Source organism: Rhodamnia argentea, chromosome 10 (assembly GCF_020921035.1).
Source record: "Rhodamnia argentea isolate NSW1041297 chromosome 10, ASM2092103v1, whole genome shotgun sequence".
In the NCBI taxonomy this organism is placed as follows: Eukaryota; Viridiplantae; Streptophyta; class Magnoliopsida; order Myrtales; family Myrtaceae; genus Rhodamnia; species Rhodamnia argentea.
In genome coordinates, this window is record NC_063159.1 from 5,055,463 (window position 1) to 5,082,947 (window position 27,485).

The following is a 27,485-nucleotide window of genomic DNA, read 5'->3' on the forward strand; positions in this document are numbered from 1 at the left end:
TCGAAAGAGAAATCAAAAATTAAATGTGCTTCCACCTATAGCTCGACAAATTCGAATGTGAGAAAAATTTATGAAACTAGCAAAATCAGGTAAATAGTTCAGTCCGCACGGATACAGGGATGCGGGGGCGAGCATAACTCCAGACATTACGACTCTTCCCCTTGTACCTGTCGGTTCCAAGCTCGGAACCTGTCTCGCAACCTCTAATGCCCCGCCTTTCAAATCGGGCCAACCTGACCCGACCCGACTCGTCGGTGCTGAGATTCCACTTCAAATTGAATATGGCCAGGTCCACGATGCAATGGACTCAAGCACACGAAAAGTAGTCAATTTGACAGCTTTTACAATGAAAATGGAGTCTCCAACGGTAATGCTATTGCAAACACCTTTCTCTCTCCCCCGCTGCTAAACCGCCCATCGAATCTCTCTCTCTCTCTCTCTCTCTCTCTCTCTCTCTCTCTCTAGCTCGCTCGCATATATAAGGACTCCATTTTTCACCCGCTCTTCTTCACACACCGAGAACGACTCACAGAAACTCACAGAAGCTCCCACGAACCTCCATTGCAATTGCTCGTTTCACCTTCACCTTCTCCTTCTCCCTCTAACTCCTCCTCTCCGCTCTCTCCGCCAATCTCCGCCGCTCCTCCTCCATGGACACCAACATCGGAGCCCTCAACTCCTGCAAGCCCGCCTCGAGCGACCTCGGCTCTCCCCCCAACGGCGCCGCCTCGGCCATCCAGAGCTCGGCCCCCCCGCACGCGGCGCTCGCCTTCCCCGACGCCACCATGGGCCGCCACCTCGCCCGCCGGCTCGTCCAAATCGGCGTCACCGACGTCTTCTCCGTCCCCGGCGACTTCAACCTCACGCTCCTCGACCACCTCATCGCCGAGCCGGGGCTCAACCTCGTCGGCTGCTGCAACGAGCTCAACGCCGGGTACGCCGCCGACGGCTACGCCCGCTCGCGGGGCGTCGGGGCATGCGTCGTCACGTTCACCGTCGGCGGGCTTAGCGTGCTCAACGCCATTGCCGGCGCTTACAGCGAGAACCTGCCGGTGATCTGCATCGTCGGCGGGCCCAACTCCAACGACTACGGGACGAACAGGATACTTCACCATACCATTGGGTTGCCTGATTTCAGCCAAGAGCTTAGGTGTTTTCAGACAGTTACTTGTTTCCAGGTATCCTTTCGGTCTTTTTCAACCATTCTTTCTGCTGACACTAATCTTTTATTCGGATCTGATCTATGTCTGAGGAAAGATGCATATGTTGACTATAAATACTGCTTATAATACTTTCTGCAATTATTCTCATTATAATGCTTGTCGCCGGTTTTGATCTATTATAAACTACTAGTGGTTGCTTAAATAGTGTGGATGGGAGCTGCCATTGGGGGTTCTTCAGAGATTGTTGTAATAAGGGTAAACTTGTTAAGTGCAGATTGAATGAACTGACTTGTTAATTGTTTCCGTTTCGCCTTTTTCTAGGCTGTGGTGAATAATTTGGAAGATGCACATGAACTGATCGATACCGCGATCTCGACTGCTCTGAAAGAAAGCAAGCCCGTTTACATAAGCATAAGCTGTAACTTGCCTGCCATACCTCATCCTACATTCAGTCACGAGCCGGTTCCATTTTCACTCTCTCCCAAGTAATTTTCTGCCTGTTCAAGTCATTGAGTCCATTGAGTTTATTAGATTTCGAGCAAGAGTGACATGATTGATTAATTTCCTCGACGCAGATTGAGTAATCAGATGGGACTGGAAGCTGCAGTAGAGGCAGCTGCAGAGTTCTTGAACAAGGCAGTCAAGCCGGTAATGGTGGGTGGCCCGAAACTCCGGCCTGCAAAGGCTTGTGAGGCATTCATAGAACTAGCTGATGCCTGTGGCTATACTGTAGCTGTGATGCCATCGGCTAAAGGGCTCGTGCCTGAGCACCATCCCCACTTTATTGGGACTTACTGGGGTGCGGTGAGCACTGCATTCTGCGCCGAGATTGTGGAATCCGCGGATGCCTACTTGTTTGCTGGGCCCATTTTCAATGACTACAGCTCCGTTGGGTATTCCCTTCTTCTGAAGAAGGAGAAGGCCATTATCCTGCAGCCTGATAGGGTTGTGATCGGAAATGGACCCTCTTTTGGTTGTGTTATGATGAAGGATTTTCTTAAAGCACTCTCGAAGCGGCTTAAGCGGAATACCACTGCTTATGAGAATTATCATAGGATTTATGTTCCTGAGGGACATCCATTGAAGTGTGAACCCAAGGAGCCCCTGAGGGTGAATGTCCTGTTCAAACACATACAGGACATGCTTTCTAGTGAATCAGCTGTGATTGCTGAGACTGGAGACTCTTGGTTCAACTGCCAGAAGCTGAAATTACCAAGAAACTGCGGGTATGTGGGTGTAGTTGTATGGATTAGGTCCCCTGGTCTTTAACTTTGTGATCTGTTGAGAAAACAAACTGAAATTGTTCGAATGGGGTATGCAGGTATGAATTCCAAATGCAGTATGGATCTATTGGATGGTCCGTTGGTGCGACTCTTGGGTATGCGCAGGCGGTGCCAGAGAAGAGGGTCATTGCATGCATTGGAGATGGTAGTTTCCAGGTATGGAATGGTTTTTGATATCTGTTATGTGGCTAAGCACATTCCCACCAGCCATCATGAATGACGTGGTTATGCATAGAGCTTCCTTGAAGAAGATACCACTAGTTTTGCAGGCTCAACCAGTAAACACGCTAGTAATCCTGTTAAGCAATTTGCATAGATGAAGAGTTTTGTCATACAATGCCAGTCATCAACTGACGTTATTCTTTCCCTCCCTTTTGCTATTAAATTTGATAATTCTAATCGTTGTATGTTAATTGAATGTAAGAGATGACTAATGTAATATTTACGGGCAATTTTGGCACTGTAGGTAACTGCCCAAGATGTGTCAACTATGCTGCGATGTGGGCAGAATACCATCATCTTCCTGATAAACAACGGCGGCTACACCATCGAAGTTGAGATCCACGATGGTCCCTACAATGTGATCAAGAACTGGAACTACACTGGCCTGGTGGAAGCAATTCACAACGGCGAGGGAAAGTGCTGGACTACGAAAGTAAGTTGCTTGTATACTAGTCGTGGTTTTGACAATGAACTTATTCGCCAATCCGCAAAATCCCCCGGGCCATACCTAACATAATAGAATTTGCTCATGTTTGCAGGTTTTCTATGAGAAGGAGCTTATCGAAGCGATTCAGACGGCCACAGGGCCCAAGAAGGATTGCTTGTGCTTCATAGAGGTGATAGTTCACAAGGACGACACCAGCAAAGAGCTTCTGGAATGGGGTTCCCGGGTCTCGGCCGCCAACGGTCGTCCTCCCAATCCTCAGTAGAAGAGCCTTGATTCTCATCAGTATGTTGCTTATGTGAGAGATATGCCCCAAAGCAATCATGTAAAAGTTACATGTTATGGATTTCAGTTGTGCTTTCAATTTATTATTTGATTAATGGCAAAGTCATATTTATTCATTTGTCCAATTATTTAAATATATGAATAAATTCCATAAGATCGGTTTTGGCTGGACCTATTCTTGAGATGTTGAGAATATATGTGACGGGTTCACGGTTAGACTGAATCTTTGAACCGATCTCGGTCGATGGATCATTGAATGGATATCAATGATCCTGTTGAGACCGGTGTGTTCTTAATTTCACCAATAAATATTGGATACTTAAAGGAATGACGAGTCACATATTGGGTATTGCGATACCCGAGTTAGAACACGAGTGCTTGTGCCGGACAAGTTCACCGAACGTGACGCAAATTGAACGATTAGCAACATGGAAAGTTTTTAGCGCGGTTAATGTCTAATTGTTCATGTGTTTGGTCTTGTGTAAATAATCCTTAGACCCGAGGCACAATATTGACTTGTGTGTTGCATTGCTATGGTTCACAAGGACGCATATTGGCGGTTTGTTGATCCGTCTCTGTACTTGATGGTCATAGTTCATGCACATATGAAGTCACACATGTGCGCAAAATGGAATCTGTTTCCTTGTTACATGCAAGGTATGATGTCCTAAGCGATCTAATTATGGCAATATATTGAAATCCTTGACCGGGGTTATAACCAAGAATGAAATGTTCATGTCTCGTATAAATGCATGTCGATTAGATTTGTGCATATGATTGAATTGGTGACTTGATAAATATTGCATGGTCTTTGTTCGATCGGGACATAGTCAGACAGAGGGATTGAATTATACAGTATCCAAAACTGACGGGTTCATTATGTTCTTAAAGCATTCACTCTGCCTGGGTAGCCATGACATATTGCTAGAAGTCACTCATGGCTTGTAGGACACGAAGATTGATCGGGACAATCAATTCTCTTGGATGTTCTAATGTGTTAGTGCATGTCTTACTACTAGCTCAGTGATGAACCTAGGAATGTCACATACCATAACCAATTTAGGATGACGTTAAACGAAAAAGATGATATTGCAAATATATTTGCAATCACGACAATTGAATTAGCCGGAATGCAATTAGATTAAATATGATTTAATCTAATTTTTATTTTTGGTCATGGACAACGTGCATATGATGCACACGCACGTCCTAAATCGACACATTGATATGCCCGAAATTGCGCACATGATGGTATATATATTTAGATATATTGATTTGTCTATATACACATATATACTATATATATCAAATATATATATTACTCACAAACGGTGCACGTAGCACATGGCCAGCAACATTTGCTGGCCATGTGCACGTCTCACACGGTCAACAAATATTTGTTGACCGTGGGACGTGGTGCACGTTGCGCACACAATCAGATCGTGTGTGCCGTGCAATCAGTTTTGTTTTTTCTTCGTGCACGAGTGTGACAACACTTTTACGCTCTTCATGTGTGGGGCCAGTCCAGGGGGCTAATCTGAGAAAAAGAGTTTTCTCGCGAGTGCATGCGAAGAAGTCCAAGAGAGATCAGAAAATACTCTCTCACTTTTGTTCGTACGACAGACCAAAATTTTTGAGAGCCGTGATAATTGATTCCACAATATTGCTAGCACAAATAACGGGGTGATTCTCACGTGTTCGTTCTTCCATTCATCGTTGCGATTGGTGGTATGTCTGACCTAGAGGCTCGATACTTGTAGAGCTCGGATCGAAGAACGTCTCAATATTTTTTGTTTCAAGCACGCTTCAAGAGGTAATCCGTTAACTCCATTCGTTAATTAAGATTTTCGATTGAAACGCACGAACAACGTCTCCGGAGATACATGTATTTATTTATTTTCGCTGCGTATTTTATATGTTTTATTTGCTTATACATGTTACGCGTATCCAACGGCTTCAAGTTGCTTCTTGTTGTGTGCATAAAAACAGAGCATCGTCTTCTCGAGCAACGCTGGTTCCGGCAATGATTACTTAGCTTTGATTGTGCAATTGGGGAAAAAAAACAAAACATGTTGTGTCCTGGTTCGTGATTTTGATAGTGTCTGTTGACCATTGGCTTCGGGTCGACATCCTCAACGTGTGGAAGGAACAACTGCAAACGAGCATGTTATGTCTGTTGGGCTTGGAGTGGGGGACCTCTAGGAATGCATGTTCAAAGTGAAGCCTTCTTCACGTAGAATCTTGTCGTGTGAGCGAGAATTGATTTTTTCTAATTCTGTTCCCAATTCGAGTTTGAGAAAATCAAAACACTTTTGTTAACTGGATAAAATTTATATTCCTAGAATAGAAATACATATAGGGGTTGTTTAGTAACGATTCTAATAAAAAAAAAATGATTCTGATTAGAATCATATTTCCCGATTTTGTTCCTTGGATGATTTTTAGAGAATCAGAATACGTTTGGTAATCGCATAAAATTTTTGCTCCGAAACAGAAATGCGTTTGGTAATTACATTAAAATTTCTGCTCTTGGGAATAAGCAAGTAGCAAGAATTATTTTTTTAAAAAAGTTTCATCCTTTTTTTAAATATTTTTTAATTTTTTAATTTTTAACTTTTTTAAAGTTTTTTTTTACATTTTGTAAATTCCCCACATTTTTATTTTTTAAAATTTATTTATTTTTTTTGAATTTTTAATTTCCTCCCTTTAAAATAATTAACCTTTTTTTTAAAAAAAAGTTAAAGATTATTTTAAATTTAATTTTTTAAAAATATATTTAAAAAATTAATTGTCAGAAAAATTTTCCAATCTAATTTTAATTTTTTTTGAAGTTCGGAAGTTCGTGTGGAAGCCTACGTGAATTTAATCTTTTTAAAAGAACTAAAATTTTGTTCTTTTTTGTGATTTTTAAAAGTGATACTTTTTTTATTCTCATTTTTGGTTCAAAACTGTTCCCAATAATAGAATCATGCCAAACATGTTTCTAGTCCTTTTTTTTTTGTTCTAGAGAATAGAATCAGAGAATCAGAATTATTGCCAACGGACTCTTGGTAATCGCATATAATTTTTGTTCTCGGGAACACTTTTTTTTTCTAATTTTTTCATTTAAGTCAAATAATTAAGTCTTGTCATTATAAAATCAACTTATATAGCATCACTAACAAAATGAATAAAGATCATGCATAATTCATAATTAGTATATTTATTTCGCCGAGCATAAATAAATATACAAGATAGCTCAATAGGCAATTTGCACTTGAATTTTTACCATGAATTTGCATTTAAACACTTCTATATGTTACCAAACCCATACTCGATCCAACCCGTATTATTCAAAAATTATATATTTAACCAAGTCATGGCATATTTGTTTCTTATAATTTGTTAAGATTGCAATACAAATCTATTTTTTTTTCATTTTTTTCAAAAAATTATTTTTTAAATTGCTTGTTGTTTTTTAAATATATATTTTTAGATAATTAATTTTAAATTACATTATTTTATTTTGAAAAATTATTTTTTTATTACTGAAAAATTATTTTTTTTTTATTTTTTAGAATGTACTTTATTTTTATTTTATTCTATTTTATTTTTCCTTTATCTCTAACGATTGGTGCCGGTTGGTGGTGGACGGTTCTCACTTTGTTGGTCTTATTTCTCAAAAGTAATTCTAGAACAAAAAATCAAATTTTTTTATTCTTGTTTCTGCTCCAAAAATATTTCTAGGAACAGAATCAGAAAATTTTAAGATCAAAATGATTTATGTCACCGAATAGGTTTCTCATCCTTTTTTGTTTCGAAGAACAAAAGATTAAGTTCATGAATGTTCGACCAAAAAAAAAAAGGTTCATGAATGGAACCGTGAATTATTAAGGTCGGTGACAATCCCGAGTAAATGTTAAGATTGTAAGACGTGGCAATTGATGAAATAAGTTATCAGAGTGTGCAGCGAGAAGCTTAGAGAATCGGAATCGGAATCAATGTGCAGAGTCGGACACTTCTTGTGCTTTTAACACTTCATGATATTTCCCTCTTTCTGTTCATTAGTTTTCTCTTACATTGTTTCCAAAACAATAGCAAGTGGCAGGGGCCTGCAGATCAAACCCTTTCTATGTTCTGGATTTGATGAAGAGAGATCTCATATTCACATGGCCGCCTAGTCGACTAGTTCCAGGAATCTAAAACTCATTAAGGGGCGAGGACGGTGTCGTATTTGACCGGGGGTCAAAGTAGAGCGTCTGCTTCTCTTAAGAGTAGGCCGAACACGTGCTTCATCGGATTCGTTGCGGGCACGTAAAATCCTTTCTAAGATTGAACCTTCCAAATCCACTCGAAACATATAAGAACATGCTCAGCTTTCCTATACTATATGTCTTCTACTACTTTGTACATTAGAATGGAGCGATATCTCGAGCCAGTTTGTTGTTCATACCGGATCGGCTCATTTGATTCGGTTCAGCTATCGATCCGTCCGAACAGAGATCTGTAAATGAGTTGGCAAGGTATCAAGAACCACAAGACCCCATTAATGGAAGCCCGAATGGCCACGTTGGTAGGAATGTCAATGTCGTTGGGAGCAAAAAGGTTAGGCGATCACGAGAGAACCCTGTGAATCCCAACTCTGCCATTACGGGAACAATTGAGAAGTTTGAACGCGGAACTCTCCATGCGTTTCACGGGCTTGCGCTGTTCATGTGCGAGTACGTGGGGAAGGGGGACCAGATGTGACGGCGGGGATGCCAACCTGCGGTCCAAGAAAACTTAACATGATCCTGATAAATTTTCGAAAAAGGCAATGAGAGAAAAGGGCTTCTCTCTCTTTTTCTTTCGTTTTTGCAAATGATAAGGGTCCTAAAATTTCTCGATCGAAAATTATTATATGGGATATTCATTCGGTACACATACGTTCAAAATTGGAACTTCTACAAGTAAGAATCGATTCAAAACCTAAACGAGTAAGCCGGATCGATATAGCCCGCGATCGAATCAGAATTGTGTTACGACGCAGCTCTGTCGTAAAGTGTAATCGTAAGGTATTTTAACACCCTCTTAGATATATCAGTAATGAAACACTGCTCATGATTAGACCCTTATTGAAAATAACGCTACCTACTGAAGAATACAATTTTCCAACTTTTGTGATCCTTGTAGAAACGTGTATTTTTTAAAATCAGTGAAGTACGGCACACTTTCTCTTCTTCAAATCACATTGGACATTGCCGAATCAATGCTCTAAGGAGTTGGTGATCTATTTAAATTGTTCTTGTTCGAGATGCTTTTGTTTTTTTTTGTCAGGAACATATATATGCTTTTATTACTGATCAAGACGGGTGAGATGTACAAGGCAAAAAAGCCTCCGAAGAAAGCAAGACCCTAAGTACAAAAGGGCGAGAGGAGGCCCAGTCACTAGGCAAGTGGTGCCGTCTGTGGGCCCGACAAATCCAATGGGCTATTCAGTTTGCATCTCTAGAGCAGTGATGAAACACAACCGGAAGCCCAACTTGGTTTAGGACACGAAGACATTCCGGAAGGATTGGAGTCGGTCTTCCACGAAGTCAGAGACGGCCGCTGCTCCGATTGAGGATTTCACCGATCCATCGGAAGAGAATCCATGAAGGTAAGGTCGCCTACCACATTGGCACAATCAGATTCAATAACAAGAGGTAGCGAGGTAGACTGCTGTTTAGTGCAAGATTGTTGACGATTTGCCCGGAATAGTGCCCCTTCCTTGCGTGCCAAAGCTTCAACTTGCTCCGAATCGATAGCGGGGACATCCTTGACAAAGCCATCAATGCGGGTTCCCTGTTTGTCGCATAGAATACCGGCGACCACTCCCGACGTCGCACCTAAGAGGAAGGAGGCATCAACATTCAATTTTCGTGTCCCGATCGAAGGAGGTCGCCATTGCTCGGGTAGATTTTCTCCTTGTAGTTGTTTGTTTGGTTGCCATCCGGAATAGCTAGTATCATTAGCAAGTGCAATGTAAACCGCATGTTCTGGATCCAGAGATTGGTGGCGAAAGATAGCTGCATTTCTAGCTTTCCAAATTTGCCACAAAAGATGGGTAGTAACGGACACGGATGCCTGGTTTGATGGTGGTTTCTGTAGCAAGTATATTAGCCACTCTTCAATTCTCATTATACTCCGAGGATTAATCGGCATATTGATTAGCGGATGTGACCAAACCTGTGTTGTCTAAGGACACAACAATAGTAAGTGTTCTACGGTTTCAAGTGCTTGGTGACATAGGCTGCAGCTGGGATTAGGTATGATATCTCTTCGAAATAAATTTGCCGCTGCCGATATTGCATTGTGACATACACGCCGGAGGAAGTGTCGGATCTTAGGAGGTACAGGTAGTTTCCATATTTGTCTCCATAGCTAATGGTGGGGTTGGTAAGAAGTAGATGGGTGCACCGTAGGCTTAGTAGGGACGGGCATCCGGAACGTTCGATAAGCTGTTTTAACTGTATACCGACTTGAAGTAGAGAGAGCCCATAGCAACCTATCTTGGGAGTTCTGGTCGGTAAGTGGTATTGTCACTATCTCTTCAACCTTTTGCAATGGAAAGAATTTGTGAAGGAGATGTTCATCCCATTGAAATGATGAGGTAATAGAACCAGCAAGTAGCCGAGGTTTTGAAGATGCTGGTTCACCACCTATAGGTCCAGTTGGTAACCAATTATCATAGCGAACACGGATTCGATTTCCATTACCGACTTGCCAGCGTACAAAAGGGGCGATAGAGTTGCGGCCAATCAACAAACTTTGCCATCCCCAAGATGGCCTTGCTCCCTTTGTGACTTCCCAAAATGAACTATGTGGGAAGTAGAGGCCTTTCATTAAGGCAGCCCAAATGCTAACCGAATTAGAGTGAAGCCTCCATGTGGTTTTCCCAAGCATCGCATGGTTAAAAGAAATAAGATCGCGAAAACCAAGTCCGCCATCATGCTTACTAGTTTTAAGAAGCTCCCAACTAAGCTAATGCAAACCGGAACATGCATCTTTATTGGCCCATCAAAATGTTGTAATCCTCTTTTCAATAGCACAACAAACAGAGAGAGGCATCTTAAAAACTGTTATGGCATACCGAGGTATAGCCCGGACTACCGCCTTGATTAAGACTTCTTTCCCCGCAAGGGAAAATGGTTTTTCTTTCCAACCCGCTAATTTATTGTGGAGTCGTACCACAATCCAGGAAAACAATTCCTTTTTTGTCCGACCCCGGTCGGAAGGATGACCTAAGTACTTCCCCGTGTGAGCTAGCTCCGAAACCCGCATCTCAATAGCCAAAGCACTCCTCACTGCATTCGGGCATCCACGGCTGAAATACATCCCTGACTAATTTAGATTTATGGCCTGTCATGAGGCATAGCAATACTAGTTTAGAATCTGATTTAGGCTTTGGCATTCTGATATCTTGGCATCAAGAAAGAAAATAGAATCATTCGCAAACGGAAGATGTGATAGAGTTGGACAATGACGATTTAGTTTAATGCCCGTAAAACGCCCTTCTTGGATTGCTGCAGCTAGCATATATGATAAAACATTTGATACTAGAATGAATAGATAGGGCGATAACGGATTACCTTGCCTCAAGCCCCTCGAGGGATAGAATTCTCGTAAGGGGGCGCCATTTAAGAGGATGCTAAAGGAAACAAACTAAACACAAGTCATAATCCAAGATATCCATTTGGCCACAAATCCCATTCGAAATAAATAGGCTTCCAAGAAATCCCATTCAATCCGATCATAGGCCTTCTGCATGTCAAGTTTCAAAATAGCTTGAAATCGCTGCTTTCTCTATCAACTCGAAGTTGGTGGAGAATTTCCTGGGCGATTAGGATGTTGTCCCGAATTTGTCTTCCTACAACAAAGGCACTCTGTGCTGGGTGTATAAGAGTTGGTAGTAGAGGCTTGAGTCGATTGGCTAGGACCTTCGAGCAAATCTTGTATGAAAAGTTGCATAAGTCGATCGGACGATATTGGTCTAAACTCTCTGGATGAGGCACTTTCGGTATAAGAGTAATATGTGTGTGATTGAGGGAACGAGGATGCATACCGGTGAGGAAAAACCCATTGACCATGTCAAGAATATCTTGCTGTATGGTATCCCAATGATGATGGTAAAACAAACCGCTTATCCCATCGGGTCCCGGTGTAGATGTGGCCATTTGGAACCGTGGGCGCGGAACCGGGCCGGTTCCGACCCATAATAAAAAAAAAAAAGTGCCAGTGGAGCAAAGAGCCGTTGGGCTCTTTGCCCCACGGCCGGGCCCCGTGTGGGCCCTCTCTCTTCCACTCCCCACACAAAGAGCCATAACGGCTCTTTGGGCCGTTTGCCTTTAAAAAAAATGAATTATTTTTAATTTTTGCCTATAAATACTTATCATCTCCCTTTCATTTTTCTCACAAATCCTCTCAACAATTCTCTCAAATCCTCTCAATTCGCTCAATTCTCTCAATCCCGACTCAATTCTCTCAATCGGATTTCCGATCAATTCTTTCAAAATGGCAAGTGAAAGCGTAAATGCCGACAATGGCAAGATGACTATGGGAGATTCCGAGTATCCCATTCCCGAATATGATTCTCGTGAGTATGCATGTTGGGAAGACAACGACGATAATATCAACTATGTCCCGATTCCGAACGTCGAGCACATCCCAACACAAGAAAGTCTTCATCCTCCCACCGGTGTCGAAGAAACGTCAACGGCAAATGAGTTGGAACGGAAGGGCCGTGATAATACATCCGACTTTTGCCTACACTTCGATAAGGTACGTGATGAAGGCGAAAGTAAGTATAATATAAAATGTAAATATTGTTCGTAAACACATAAATTTACAAAAGGAGACGGTTACGGAGCATTCCGTCGGCATTTGACGAAAAAACATCCAATGCAAGCGGTGATCGACAATACGCAACAACAAATTTTCGGGTATGCCACTTCTAATCTGCATCCTATATTCCGTTACACCGATGCATTTTATAAACAAACATTAGCTGAATATGTTGCCCTTGATCATGTTCCGTTTAATACTGGTGAAAATTTTAATATAAAATATTTGATAAATACTGCGTTGGTTCCATAAGCATCAACTATTCCAAAAAATAATCTTAAATGCGAAGTTTTTCGTCTTTATAAAAAAGGAAAAAAATCTTTAGCAAAATTTTTTGCGGAATTCAATGGACATGTGCATATAGGTAACGATATTTGAAGTGATCCTTGGCAAATTCATTCTTATATGGGTGTCACGTGTCATTGGATAGGTGACGATTGGACCATTCAAAAAAGACTTATTGCATTCCGAGTTTTTGATTAAAGACATTCGGCTCATAATATTTATAGAATAATTAAGCAAGTTTTAGAAGAATATAATTTGATAAATAAAGTATTTTCAATTGTTTTGATAATGCCACCGCAAATACCGCTTCTATTTCTGAATTAGAAAATATTTGCAAACTCACTTTTGGCGGACAATTTTTTCACATTAGATGTGCTTGCCATGTTTTAAATTTATGTGTACAAGATGGTTTACGAACTCTTGACACTTCTCTTGCGCCCAATAAAGGGTGCAATTAAATTTTTATGAAGTCGTCCCCATTTTATGAAATCATGGGGAAAATTTTGTAAACAAAATGGGAGAAGGGTAAGAAGATTTCCAAAAGATATTCCAACTCGTTGGAATTCTACGTACGAGTTGCTTCGGCAAACTAAGATTTATTATGTATGCTTATTTCACAAAATATTCCCGAAATTACTTTACTTCCGCAATATTGGGACGTTTGCAAGAAAATTTTAGATTTTTTGAAAATTTTTAGTGATGCTACTAAGACTTTATCTAGTATTTATTATCCTACTACGCATTTATTTTTAATAGAGTGTGTTAATATTGGTAGTGTTTTTAGTAAATATGAAAATGATACTGAATTAGCTCGAAACTATTTTAGTAATGCGAGAAAAATGGTTGCATTATTATTTCCAAATTCCTCTTGTCTATTTAATTGGTATTATTTTTTATCCACGTATTAAATTAGACGGTTTACTAGATTATTTGAATATGTATTATCATGATTGTTTACATTTGAAACATTCAATAGATATTTCAAATATACTATAAGATGTTAAAGAATATATAGTAGTATTATATGGAGAATTTTGTAGTAGATATGGTTTAAGTGATTCTGGATCTTTACAATCTATCGCCTCATGTAGCGAAGATGGTAGTTCACTTAGTAGAGGGTATAATATGCTCAAGAGTAGGCAAAAAAAACAAAAAAACAAAAAGGGGCAACATGTAGTATTTCTGAATTAGAAAAATATTTAACCACTCAATTTGAGTTTCGTGATGCAAAACATAGTATAGATTTCGAAATCTTAAAGTGGTGGAAGAGTCACCAAATCGATTACCCAGTTCTTGCCCTCATCGCTCGTCGGATATTAGCAACCTCTTCTTCAACGGTTACTGTTGAACAAGCATTTAGCGCCAGAGGATTAGTTTTGGAATCTCGCCGTTCAAGATTAAGCCCGGAGTTTGTGGAAGCTCAAGCTTGTGTCGACGATTGGACGAAGGCAAAATTTCGACACCAAGAGCTGGATCGAGAATACGAATTTTTTAGCGATGATATTGGAGATACCACCGCCACGGGTACCACAACGGGTAGCGACGATTGACGATGAGGTAAGTTGGGGTTATCAAAGGTAAAAGAACTACACGAACTTTGATTCTTCTATCCCCAACAAGATATGTAGGCGCTTAATGATAATTCATTAAGTTCAAGCCTATTCATCCTCTCTCTTTTTTTCCCCACATTTTATTACAATGTACAATTTGATTATATTTTATAATTTATAATTTATTATGTTTATTTTATTATTTATTATTTTAAAAATTAAAATTAAAAAAGGAACCGGAATGAATCGGCCCGAGAACCGGCTCGGAACCGGAATCGGCATTTTCAACGGCCGGTTCCGGTTTCACCTTTTCGTGGAACCGGCCACGTATATCCCGGTGCCTTAGATGGTCCTAATTGAAACACCGCTAGCCGAACCTCATCTAAAGTCGCAGCTTGAGTTAAAGCATTATTCATACCTTCAAGAACTACAGCAGGGCAGTGGGCGAGGATTGGCTCAAATTGCCTGTTACCTTGGGTGCAATATAGGTCACCGGAGTAGGTTAGGATATGATTTTGTAATCGTGAATGTCCTCGGATCCAAGCTCCTTGTGTTGTCTTGAGCATTGAAATGCGGTTGCGAAGTCGCCTTTGGATTGTGGTGGCGTGGAAGAACCGTGTGTTTCTATCCCCATATATTAGCCATTGTATTCTTAATCGAAGCCCCCAATATTGTTCTTCCTGTTTCCACAAGGCATCAATTTGATTCCTAATATGAGCAATGCATACCATGTTAGTTAGTAATCCCATTGGCTAATTTGTCAAAGTCTCCAGCTTCTGTTTAAGCAAGGAAATAGCAGTTGCAGCATTAGGAAAGCGCGAGCGACTCCATTGGACTAAGCGGCGCGAGACTCGACGTAACTTCACGGGGCAAGAGTCCGCTACACGAGCTGGAGATGTCCATACTTCTCTAACCACACGAAGACAATCAGCAAAATCATTCCAGTATGCTTCATATTTAAATCGACGTATGTGGGGTGGTGATGAATAAGTCAAAGAGAGTAGGAGAGGGCTGTGATCCGAACCTACCGGTGGCAATGCAAAAACTTCAGCCTGCAAACACAAAAGGTGCCAATGCAAAGAACAAAACGATCGATCCAACCTTTCCTTTACACAATCTGGGCCCACTTGATTATTGGACCACGTATATGTACACCCTTTAGAATCAATTTCCATGAGTGAACATACCGTTAAGAAATCTCTGAACACAGTCACTCGATAAGTCTCAATCCCCCGACCTCCTGTTTTTTCCCATTCATAATGCATCTCGTTGAAGTCACCAAGACACGCCCATGGGTGGCGAAGATGCTGATGGATACCTTGGAGATCTTGCCACACCTGTTGTCGCTCTTGAAAAGAGTTGGGAGCATGAACAAATGTAATTTCCATAGTAAGTTGGTTGTCACAATCGGTAAAAAGCAGGTGGATGTACATAACGGAGGCAGAGATAATATTTACGTAAGCTGCCTCATCCCAAAACAAAGCTAAACCGCTCGCCGTGGCAAGCGGTGGAACAATGAAGCCATACAAAAAATGGAACCTCTGTTGGTGACGATGGACAACCTCATCCGGTCGCTTCGTCTCCATCAGAAACACCAGGTTGGGCCTATCTTGAGCTACCTGAGCTCGAAGCTCTCGAACCGTTAGAGGGTTGCCCGGCCCGTGACGGTTCCAACACAAAAGCGTCATGGAGTACTTGGTAGCTTATTAGGGCTAGCTACCGGAGCCCGATGAGGGAGTTCCTCTTGCAAAACTGGAGTATCGGTCAGCCGAGACTCATCAAACAAACTAGGAAAGGTCAAAGTGACATAAGGGGAATATCGCCTAGTCTTTTTGGAGGATGAGCCGATCGGCTGTTTCCCTTTCTGCTTGCGGGTTAACCTTGCCACAACCGAAGTAGTCCGGTGGAAAACCCGAGCTTGTTCAGTATATTGATGTTGAGTGGAGGGCAATTGCACGAGAGAAGCGACTTCATGAAGGTTAGAAGTCCCTAAAATAGGTTCTTTTGAAGGTAAGATATAGTGGTCAAAGACAACCATCGCATCAGATGAGGGGGTTTCTGTATGTGTAGATGCTGGCGTGGTTGGGAAGCTAATATCTTGATGTGAAGTGCCACCAAGGGTTGGTAGAAGGGCCAGTGAGGGCCGAGGGCTTACCGAGGAGGGGGGTGAGAACACCGCTGAAAGGCCCGGTGAAGTAGTCCGTGGCTCATTGTAAAAAACTCGCCAAAACGGGCTATACTTAGCAGATTCTGCCTTGAGCTAGCTTCCACAGCCGTTGTTCATGTTGGAGTCAAATCGACTCTCATCATAAGGGAAAGTGGGGCAGTCCCCGGCATAGTGTCCGATGAAGCCACATGAATAGCAATAAGTAGGAAGACGTTCATACTTAAAATCAAGCCGTAGTTCTAAACCTTGATAGTTGGCGAGTATTCCCACTTGAAGTTCACTTAATAGAGATATTTCCACCCTAGCCTTCATCGCTAATGGCGCTGCAGGAGATCTTGAGTCAATTTTCACTTGCTGAACATTCCCAACTTGCGCCAATATTTTTTCAACAATACTAGTAGTGTGCCACCCGAGTGGCAACCCCAAAATATGAATCCGTAAGGCACATCTAGAGAAATCATAGCGCTGTAAGGGAATATGTGGCTCACTACTCTTTAGGACGAGCAAGTAGCTTGCAAACAACCAGGGTCCGGTCGCAAGGATCCTTGCCTTATCTTGCAAGGTAGGAAATGTAAAACAATAGAGATTCCGCCCCTGAGAAATGATTAGAACAGACTCCATTCGCCATGCCTTTTTAATAGTCGTTTGAAATGCCGTGAAATTTACACCAGGGCTATTGAACGGCATGCCCACCTGAGTGGCTTCACAGGTATCTATTGGCTCATTTGATATATTAGCTGTATCCTTACTGCTCATTAATTTACCCAGTTTTTTGCAGAGAGCAGCCAAACGAAGAGTAGCATCCGTCGAGTCGTCCATGGAGGAGGGAAATTTTGGCAGAGGTCAGAAGTGTTGGTGGAAGGGGTAAGTGAAGAAAGGAGCACCCTGTAATATTTGGCCTTGTTTTGACCAGGTCAACCAAGGTGGTGGACCCACCATTAAAAAAAAAAAAAAAAAGAGAAGAAGAAAGAATAAAAGAGGACAGTTGGCCACTCCCTTTTAAGCTGCACGACCATAATAGAAAAAAAGGAAAGGAAGAAAAGAAGAGAAAGGGAAAGGAGAGAGGAGGAAAGGAAAAAGAAAGAACTCACGTGCGCGCGCCACCCGCCACGAACTCCTCGCCACATTCATTTCACTACGTGTCGTAGCGCTAGGTAAGAGCTCGCACCTCTCGTCCCTCCTATTTGAGTGATTTTTCGGATTTAGGGCAAAATTGGGATTTTTGGGGAAACTGAGCTGTTATGTCTGATCTCATGGACGATTGGCTGCGTTTTTGCTTGGGAATGAAACTTTAGGATGTTACGGACCCGTAGGATTCGACGGATCTTAATTTGACACTACGGTTTACCCGGAACAAGATTTTCATTTCTGGTGCGCTACAGTACAGCGCGAACAGTAGACTTCGAGGCCTGATTTCGCTAGTTTCTAGTTATCGGCTGAGGTTGGCTATGTTGAGACTTTTGTAGTACGTTGAACAAGCTTCGCATGGACAGTAAGATGGGTTGAAACGGAGTTCGGTGGAGGAAGTTATGGCCCGAGAGATTTCGACGCGCGCAGTGAACAGTACGCGATCAAAACCTGTTGCGCCCGTTCTTGCCATTTTTCGAATAGATTCTAGTCAAGCCGTGTTGGGGCTTTTGTTGTACATTAAAAGAGCTTTGTTTGGACTACAAGTTCGTTTAAATTGAAGCTCGGAGGAGGAAGTTATGGTTCGTTTAAGTGTATCGCGCAATTTGCGCATAGCAGACAGCACACATGTTTGCTGTGAGCAAGTGTTTTGGTGATGTGTAGGTGTCGCTTTAGTGATAAATAAGCCTTTTTCATTTGAGTCATGCGTTAGGCTAGCACATTACTCAGCTATTGATACCGTTTTTCATATATTTGATAGGAATACGTATGCATCAACTTGAGTAACCACTGTAGGTTGGTTTTCGACTTATTCGGGTGAGTGATACTATTTCTTTTATGAATTTATAAAACTCATGCTTTGAAAGGATATAGACATTTTATGAGTTAATGAGATTTCCTTAAAAATGAACTGTTATTATAGCATTATTTGCGCATAACATTGGATCGGACATTTATTACCCCATTTGGTACTTGATATGGATTGAGAAGATGTTGTGATATGCATTAAAAAAAAAGGTATTCTTGTGGATTAAGCTAAATGGCAAAAGATTTTATGCTTGGTTTTGTAAATGATTTTGTGATATTGATTCTGGATTTGGTTTGTGGATATTGGAGGATGAGATTGTGGTTGTGATGCTCGATATCGCTGTGAACCCGATTGAGGGGTTTTTTGGGTATGCGCATACTAGTCTAGGATATCCTTGTGGGCCGAGCCACCGGCATTATAGGTGGAGACCTTACCAAGGGGGGAATCTTGGTCGCTTTTGTCACGGGGCGTAACACGTGGCCATAGTTGGTATCCGAGCATGAGATTGGTTGATGGATAGACCATTGACATGTGTTTTTCATGAGATTGATCAATGGATGGACCATTGATATATATTTTGACACTTTTATTGAGAAATGACAATCCTTCCATATATGTATGTTGTGTTCGAAGTTGAATATGACTCATTTTTGTATTGACAGTTTGTGATATTGGGTTTTTGGTGAAAAAGAATTATGTTTTGTGTTTTAAACGTGCATAGTGAGTGTTCGATCCGCTTAAAAGAAATGTATTTCTCACTGGGCCGTGGTAGCTCACTCCTTCCATTTCTTTTATTTTCAGGTTCTTCCGTGACCGCAAATAAGGCGTGAGCGTCACGTTAGTAGCATCATTTTTGAGAGGGTTTGGGGTATGAGTTGTATCTAGCTGTTGAACTTTTGAGCTAGCTTTTGATAGACATGTACATATTTTGTTTTGGTTATAGAAAAGCTCTGAGTTTGTAACCAAATGACTGTCTATCGTGTATATATGTGTAGACGTATATATTTCGATATAAGGTGAACTTTTGGTTATGTTGAGGCTACGTTCTTTAGAGAAAGAACGGCCGTGTCATACCTTTATTTGTGATGAATTGGGGTGTGACACACCCAACACCAGGTAAAAAATCGAGAGGTGTAGAATAAAGTTAAGCAGGGTTAGAGGACGATGACGAGTGGTGAGATGGGTGATTCGAAGAGAAGTCAGAAGCCATGGCTATTGATCAGAAGATGAGTAAGCAGGTAAAGATAGGGGTGAAGCGGTGGAAAAGTGCAGGAGCTGCTACAACAGCAGAGAGAATTCCCTCAGCACAGGGAAAGCTACAAGATGCGTGATGACAAGGATTTGTTCGAGATGCTTGAATGGCGCATTCTACGGCATAAAGGGTTGCCTTGGGCCTTGTCCTTGATGTGCTCAAGTTGATTTTCGCTTCCCTTATATATTGCGTAACCTTGTTTGGATTTCCCAGCTACAGCATATTGTCATACTGCAAAGTCATCAAATATTGCACCAAAAAGGAAAAGTACAAAATAAAAATAAAAATAAATCCTAAACCTATTGCATTATTATAAATTTAGTCATAAACCTTTTAATCGAATCAATTCGGTCATAAATCGTTTCAAATTGGTACCAATTGAGTCCATTCTGCTAATTTAGGTTGAAATTGCTGACATGAACGTCGGCCATTCCATATGGCACGGTTAGCTCTAATGCGGACTTTTTTAATACTTTCTTTCAATCTTTTCTTTCTTTTCTTTTTTCATGGCATATGCTGGCACAAGCCATGGCTGGCAAGGGTTGGCCTTGATGAGGGCAAGGTTCGGCTCGCCAGTGGCTAGCACAGGTCATGAAAAAAAAAATTTAAAAATTTAAAAAAATCATTAAAAAACAGGAAAAAAAATCCATATCGGCGCTAGCCATGCCACGTAGGACAACCGACATCTACGTCAATAATTTTTAGTCTAAAGTGGTCAGATGGACTCGATTGGTATCAATGCGAAAAGGTTTATGAATAAATTAGTCCAATTAAAATGTTTAGGATTATATTAGTACCAATATAATAGGTTCATGACTTTTTTTTTTTTTGTACAATTTCCCGTACCAAAGTCATTCTATCCTCAATCTATGAACTTCCAAGCTCCATCAGATGTATGGATTGAACCGGTAATTCTCTAGCAGTCTTTGTAGCTGCTTAGAGTAACGAGTAACTTCGACTAAAAAAAAAAGGGTAACGAGTAATTAACCAGTTGAACAAATCCATCAATCGACAAAAGGGACGCTGCTAAATAACACGTTTATTAGTCATGAAATAGGTAAACCGAGCACGATTCTCATAATTTGTTTAATTAACCGGGCTAAATCGGGTCATTACAGCACTATCAACCCGAATAAACATTTCCGAGAAAAAAAAAATTAAAGGAAGAACTTCTATGGTTTTGTTTACGAAATCAACGTGCTCAATAAGTTTGCATGCTTTTACGAGACGAATAATTCCTGAAAAAAAATCACTAAAATTATGAACATCTTCTTGCTTAGTTCATGGAAATGTTCAATGTTCATTTTCGATAAGCACGATAAATTCTGGGATTTTAGTTTTCTAATAAAAAAGTAAACCATTGACCGAAGCTACCTTCATTAATATTCCATTCATCAGCAGTAAAATAATAGAGTTAATACAACAAAAAACCCCAAATTAATACACCCAAGATAAATTTACACTAAAACTATTTTTTTGATTGTGAAAAACCTCAAATTAGTACATTTGTGATAAATTTACCCAAAACTATTTTTTGACCCTAAAAAATCTTAAACCGACACATCTGTGATAAATTTGCTATAAACTAAATTTTTTGATCACGAAAAATCCCAAATTGATATACTTTATCCTCTGTTAAATTAGGTTAACACGACGAAAAATCCAAAATTGATACACTTGTGATAAACAAAGAGTAAAAACTCCAAAATGGTACACTCCCGAGTCGCTACGTGCCATCCATTTCAGTAGTTTGGCGCTTAAATTTAAGAAAAATTAACGGAAGGTAAATTTGTCACATGTGTATCGGTTTGGGGTAAATTTATAACAAAGTATATCGGTTTGAGATTTTTTGTGGTAAAAAAAAATAGTTCGAGGTAAATTTATCACGGGTGTACCGGTTTGGCTTATTTCGTGGAATTAACCCAAAATAATATCATCATCCTCTTGCTATCCACGGTCGTAATGAACCTGGTAGAAAGCAAAAGAAAATGAAAGAAACAATGAGAAGAAAATCGAGAAGTTTGCAGTTTGGCCCCCCCCATCTAAGGACAAGTTTCGACCCTCCTCCTCCTCCTACCCGCAAAATATATATACCAAAACCAGCCGACCCGCTCGCCGGATTTTTTTGCACTCCCTAAAACAGCGTCGACAGATGGATCTCACTCTTCAGTCCGTCGGTCGGTTGGACGGTGCTTCATGTGACGGGAGTCGCTACCTCGGCAGCCCAAATCTCACTATTCCGTCGGACGGTCCTTCGTGTGACGGGATTCGCTACATCGGCGGCCCACGTGATGGTGATGGCGTGACGTGATCGATCGGGTGTCGCCGCCTTTGTGCTATGAATTTCATCTTATTTCAGCGTCGTGAACGTATGTATCTCAATTTTGATTGATCGGCTATGTCGCGCGTTGTTGCTACACGATGCACCCGAAAATTGAGTATTCTTTAAAAAGGGGCCAATTGACATTAGATTTTGTGGCACTGGCTCGTGAAATTCGTACATTTATTAGATGTTGGAAGTACTTTATGAATATTCATGCGCGATCTATTACTGTTACATTGCTTAATATGGTAACTCTGTGGATTTGACTTTCAAGATGGTTATAGAAGAAAACATAGTTCCACACACTTACTGGACAGCAATCAAATGGGGGATCCCACGCTGGCCTCTTTCATGCGCCATGAATTTTATTTCACGGTTGCCTGCCACTGCCAGGTGGCCGTTAAATATAAACAAGGATTTATAAAAAAAAAATTATCAGTTAAAATATCACGAGCTCAATACTTAGCAATTCAACGTAAAAAAAAATTTCGATGCAATCACAATAAGGCACGTGTGGATACTTCGGTCCGTTGTAGATATGGAACGTGTAGCGCGAAAATAACTTCTCGCTATGACCCTGCCCCCATCTCATTTTCTAATTTTTTGAGTCTTGAAACCTATCATGTGACCTGTAACATCTTGTTATTCGACCCGACCCGACCCGACTCGACCGGCCCTCCTAATTCAAATTGGATATAGCCAGGTCCACAATGCAAGGGGACTTAATAGTGAACACAAGACAGGTAGTCAATTTGACAGCTTTTACAATGAAAATGGAGTCTCCCACGGTGATGCAATTGTAAACCCCCTTTTCTCTCCCCCACCGCTAAGGGTGCGCATGAAAACATTTTAGAAATTGTATTTTTTTGCTAAAAGCCCATCTAGCAGAGAAATTTGTTTAATAAAAATCTGATCGAAGTAGAAATTCGTTTGGTAAAAAAATTGACTTATGGTAAGATTTTTCACTTGTGATAAGATTTTTCACTTTTGATAGGATTTTTGGCCAATTTTGAGAAGTAAAAAATTTTGACTTCTTGACTCCGGAATCACTTCTTGAACCACACTCGCCTCCGCCGACCACCGTTGCCGTGACCGTCGGCCGCCGACCACAGCCGCCGCGGCCGCCACCGACCGCCGCCGATCACCGCCGCCGACCACCGTTGCCCGCCACCCGCCGTTGACCACCGCGACCACCGCTACCGCCTCCGCCAACCATAGTTACTGTGATCGACGGGCCGCCGACCATAGCCGCCGCGGCAGCCGCCGACCACCGCGGCCACGGCCGCCACGGACCGCCATCGATCGTCATCGTCACCCACCGCCGACCGCAGTTGCCGTCGCTGTCGCCGCCACCAACCGCCGCCGCCTGCTGATCCGCTGTCGGCCGTCATCGACCATCGCCGAAGATTTTGTTAATAATATTTCAAAAGTAGAAATTTTAAATCGTTATCAAACGAATTTTTCTGATTAGAAGTCAATCTGAAATTAGAAAAATCAACTTCTACTTTTGAGGTGAATCGAGAAGTGTTTTCATGCGCACCCTGAATTGCCCATTGAATCTCTATCTCTCTCTCTAGCTTGCTCGCATATATAACGACTCCATTTTTCACTCGCTCTTTTTCACACACCGAGAGCAACTCCAGAACTTCACAGAAACTCCCACGAACCTCCATTGCAACTCCTCCTCCGCGCTCTCTCCGCCAAGCTCCTCCGCCGCTCCTCCTCCATGGACACCAACATCGGGGCCCTCAACTCCTGCAAGCCCGCCTCGAGCGACCTCGGCTCGCCCCCCAACCAACCCACCTCGGCCATCCAGAGCTCGGCCCCCCCGCACGCGGCGGTCGCCTCCCCCGACGCCACCATGGGCCGCCACATCGCCCGCCGGCTCGTCCAAATCGGCGTCACCGACGTCTTCTCCGTCCCCGGCGACTTCAACCTCACGCTCCTCGACCACCTCATCGCCGAGCCGGGCCTCAACCTCGTCGGCTGCTGCAACGAGCTCAACGCCGGGTACGCCGCCGACGGCTACGCCCGCTCGCGGGGCGTCGGGGCCTGCGTCGTAACGTTCACCGTTGGCGGGCTCAGCGCGCTCAACGCCATCGCCGGCGCGTACAGCGAGAACCTGCCGGTGATCTGCATCGTCGGCGGGCCCAACTCGAACGACTACGGGACGAACAGGATACTTCACCATACCATTGGGTTGCCTGATTTTAGCCAAGAGCTTAGGTGCTTTCAGCCTGTTACTTGTTTCCAGGTATCTCTTCGGTTTTTTTCAATCATTCTTTCCGCTGACTCTAATCTTTTATTCGGATCTAATCTCTGTCTGAGGAAAGACAAAGATGTATCTGTTGACTATGAAGATTGCTTAGAAGACTTTCTGGGATTAGTCTTATTATAATGCTTGTCGCCGATTTTGGATCTCATTGGTGGTGGTGGGTCTGTCTGTGTGAGACTATTATAAACTACTGGTGGTAGCGTAAATAGTGTGACGTGGGAGTTGCCGTTGGGGTTTTTGCAGATTGAGTGAACTGATTTGTTAATTGTTCTCGTTCCGCCTTTTTCTAGGCTGTGGTGAATAATTTGGAAGATGCACATGAACTGATCGATACCGCGATCTCGACTGCTCTCAAAGAAAGCAAGCCCGTTTACATAAGCATAAGCTGTAACTTGCCTGCCATACCTCACCCTATATTCAGTCACGAGCCGGTTCCATTTTCACTCTCTCCCAAGTAATTTTCTGCCTGTTCAAGTCATTGAGTCCATTGAGTTTGTTAGTCGATTAAGAGTTATGTGATTGATTAATTTCCTCGACGCAGATTGAGTAATCAGATGGGACTGGAAGCTGCAGTAGAGGCAGCTGCAGAGTTCTTGAACAAGGCAGTCAAGCCGGTAATGGTGGGTGGCCCGAAACTCCGGCCTGCAAAGGCTTGTGAGGCCTTTGTAGAACTAGCCGATGCCTGTGGCTATGCTGTAGCTGTGATGCCATCGGCTAAAGGGCTCGTGCCTGAGCACCATCCCCACTTCATTGGGACTTATTGGGGTGCGGTGAGCACTGCATTCTGCGCCGAGATTGTGGAATCCGCAGACGCCTATTTGCTTGCTGGGCCCATTTTCAATGACTACAGCACCGTTGGGTATTCCCTCCTTCTCAAGAAGGAGAAGGCCATTATTTTGCAGCCTGATGGGGTTGTGATCGGAAATGGACCCTCTTTTGGTTGTGTTCTGATGAAGGATTTTCTTAAAGCACTCTTGAAGCGGCTTAAGCGGAATGCCACTGCTTATGAGAATTATCATAGGATTTATATTCCTGAGGGCCATCCATTGAAGTGTGAACCCAAGGAGCCCTTGAGGGTGAATGTACTGTTCAAGCACATACAGGACATGCTCTCTAGTGAATCAGCTGTGATTGCTGAGACTGGAGACTCTTGGTTCAACTGCCAGAAGCTGAAATTACCAAGAGGCTGCGGGTATGTGGGTGTAGTTGTATGGGCTAGGTCCCTTGTCTTTAACTTTATCATCTGGAGCTACTTAAGAAAACAAACTGAAATTGTTCAAATGGGGTATGCAGGTATGAGTTCCAAATGCAGTATGGATCTATTGGATGGTCCGTCGGTGCGACTCTTGGGTATGCACAAGCAGTGCCAGAGAAGAGAGTCATTGCATGTATTGGAGATGGTAGTTTCCAGGTATGGAATGGTTTCTGATCGGTTATATTGCTAAGCACATTCAAAAGAACCATCATGAATGACATAGTTATGCATAAAACTTCTGTCAAGAAGATATCACTAGTTTTGCAAGCTGAACATGCTAGTAATCCTGTTAAGCAATTTGCATAGGTGAAGCGTTCCGTCATACAATGCCAATCATGCACTGACCTTATTTATTTTCCCTCCCTTTTTCTATCAAATATGTTTTGTTCAATCTTGTCGTGTTAATTGAATGTATGAGATGAATAATGTAAAATTCGTGGCACTTTAGGTAACTGCCCAAGATGTGTCGACTATGCTGCAATGTGGGCAGAATACCATCATCTTCCTGATCAACAATGGGGGCTACACCATTGAAGTTGAGATCCACGATGGTCCCATACAATGTGATCAAGAACTGGAACTACACTGGCCTGGTGGAAGCAATTCACAATGGCGAGGGCAAGTGCTGGACCGCAAAAGTACGTTGCTTGCATACTAATTACAGTTTTGACGATGAACTTATTCGTCAATCCGCGAAATTCCCCCGGACGGTGCTTTAACATAATAATATTCGATCATGTTTGCAGGTTTTCCACGAGGAGGAGCTTATCGAAGCGATTCAGATGGCCACGGGGCCCAAGAAGGATTGCTTGTGCTTCATAGAGGTGATAGTTCACAAGGATGACACCAGCAAAGAGCTTCTGGAATGGGGTTCCCGGGTCTCATCCGCCAACAGTCGTCCTCCCAATCCTCAGTAGAATCCTTGGTTCTCTTCAGTAATTTGCTTCAAGTTAACTGTTGTGTACATAAAAAAACAGAGCGTTGTCTTCTCGAGTAATGCCAATTCCGGCAATGGTTACTTAGCTTTGCTTGCGCAATGGAAGAAGAATCGTGTGTCCTGGTTGGTGATTTTGATAATATCTGTTGACCATCGGCTTCGGGTCGACATCCTCAACATGTGGAAGGAACAACTGCATGAGCGTAGGTTATGTTTGGTGAGTGGGGGACCTCCATGAATGCATGCATTGACTCGAACCTATCTTCGATTGGTATGGGGAGCCTCCAAGTTGTCGGCTTTGGGAATATGTGAAATGAGTAGGAGTTCTGATTGCCGTAGTCTCCGGAAGCAAGTCGCGGCTTGATCCGCCGTTTTCTAACCTACTTTCAAAGTGAAAGGAAAACTCAAGCTTTCGAGCTTGGGGACGGCAGTTTTAGCTTGTAGGTTGAACGCTTTACTCCGAGATAAAAAGATAAAAAAAAAAAATCGGCGGTCGAGAGGAAAAATGCCATTCGAGCTAGTGATTCCATATCGAATGTCGATCATGTTCCGACTATGACATAACCGGATGGACGATACATGTCACATAACACGCCCATCGGTTCTTGTCCCAATTCTTAGTGGGCAAAGCCAATGTCCACCCCCACTGCCTTGATCATTCGTGCGTTTGATGGAGACATGACAATGTTGCCTTGATCACCGTGGATTCAATGATAGCTACGCCTAGGTTGGCTCGGTCGTTATGCAAGTCGACGTATACGTGGAGGCAGCTAATTAGGATGAATGGAGCCTTTGGTCAGTCCTGTCCTTCTCGGGGCTGAAATTAGAGAATATTGTCCAAAAAATTTTAAACCTATTATACTTTTGCTAAACGAGTCCTAAATCTTTTGATTTTCCCCATTGAGTTTTAAATCTTTTTAGATTTTGACAATTGAGCTAGAAATTGCAAACATGAATGCTAGTTATCCTACGTGGTACGACCAATAATGAAGTGAAAAATATTTTAACATTTTTTTTTATTTTACTTATGTTTTCCTTCTTTTACTTTTTACTTTTTTTTTTTTTTTCCTTTTTTTTTTCTTTGTCCCTTTTTTCCTCCGGTGGGCCCCATCGACCTTGGTCTAGGGATGCCTTGGCCTAGGCCGGCAAGGGCGGCCCTTCTCCAAATTGGTGAGGGTGGCCCTTGTCCGAGACCGGCGGCCTCGGCAAGGTCCGATGGTGGCTAGCAGAGGGAAAAAGGGAAAAAGGAAAAAAAAAAAGAAAAAA

The 27,485-nt window shown here is 42.2% G+C and overlaps 1 protein-coding gene and 1 pseudogene across 2 annotated transcripts; both read left to right on the forward strand.

Annotated features, from left to right (window-relative positions):
- The first annotated feature begins 486 nt into the window (after positions 1-486).
- LOC115745798 lies at positions 487-26,324 on the forward strand (annotated as a pseudogene).
- Positions 614-5,478, forward strand: LOC115745797 (pyruvate decarboxylase 1). Of its 2 annotated transcripts, none has more exons than XM_048270998.1 (7): positions 614-1,178; positions 1,485-1,648; positions 1,739-2,389; positions 2,485-2,602; positions 2,913-3,101; positions 3,208-3,409; positions 5,356-5,478. In XM_048270998.1, exons 1-6 carry the CDS (start codon positions 651-653, stop codon positions 3,376-3,378), a joined length of 1,821 nt encoding a protein of 606 aa, XP_048126955.1. In that variant the 5' UTR covers positions 614-650; the 3' UTR covers positions 3,379-3,409; positions 5,356-5,478. The 2 variants fall into 2 exon arrangements, with proteins under 2 accessions (XP_048126955.1, XP_030537260.1); XM_030681400.2 differs by having other exon boundaries at positions 3,208-3,406; positions 5,353-5,478.
- Positions 26,325-27,485: the final 1,161 nt, after the last annotated feature.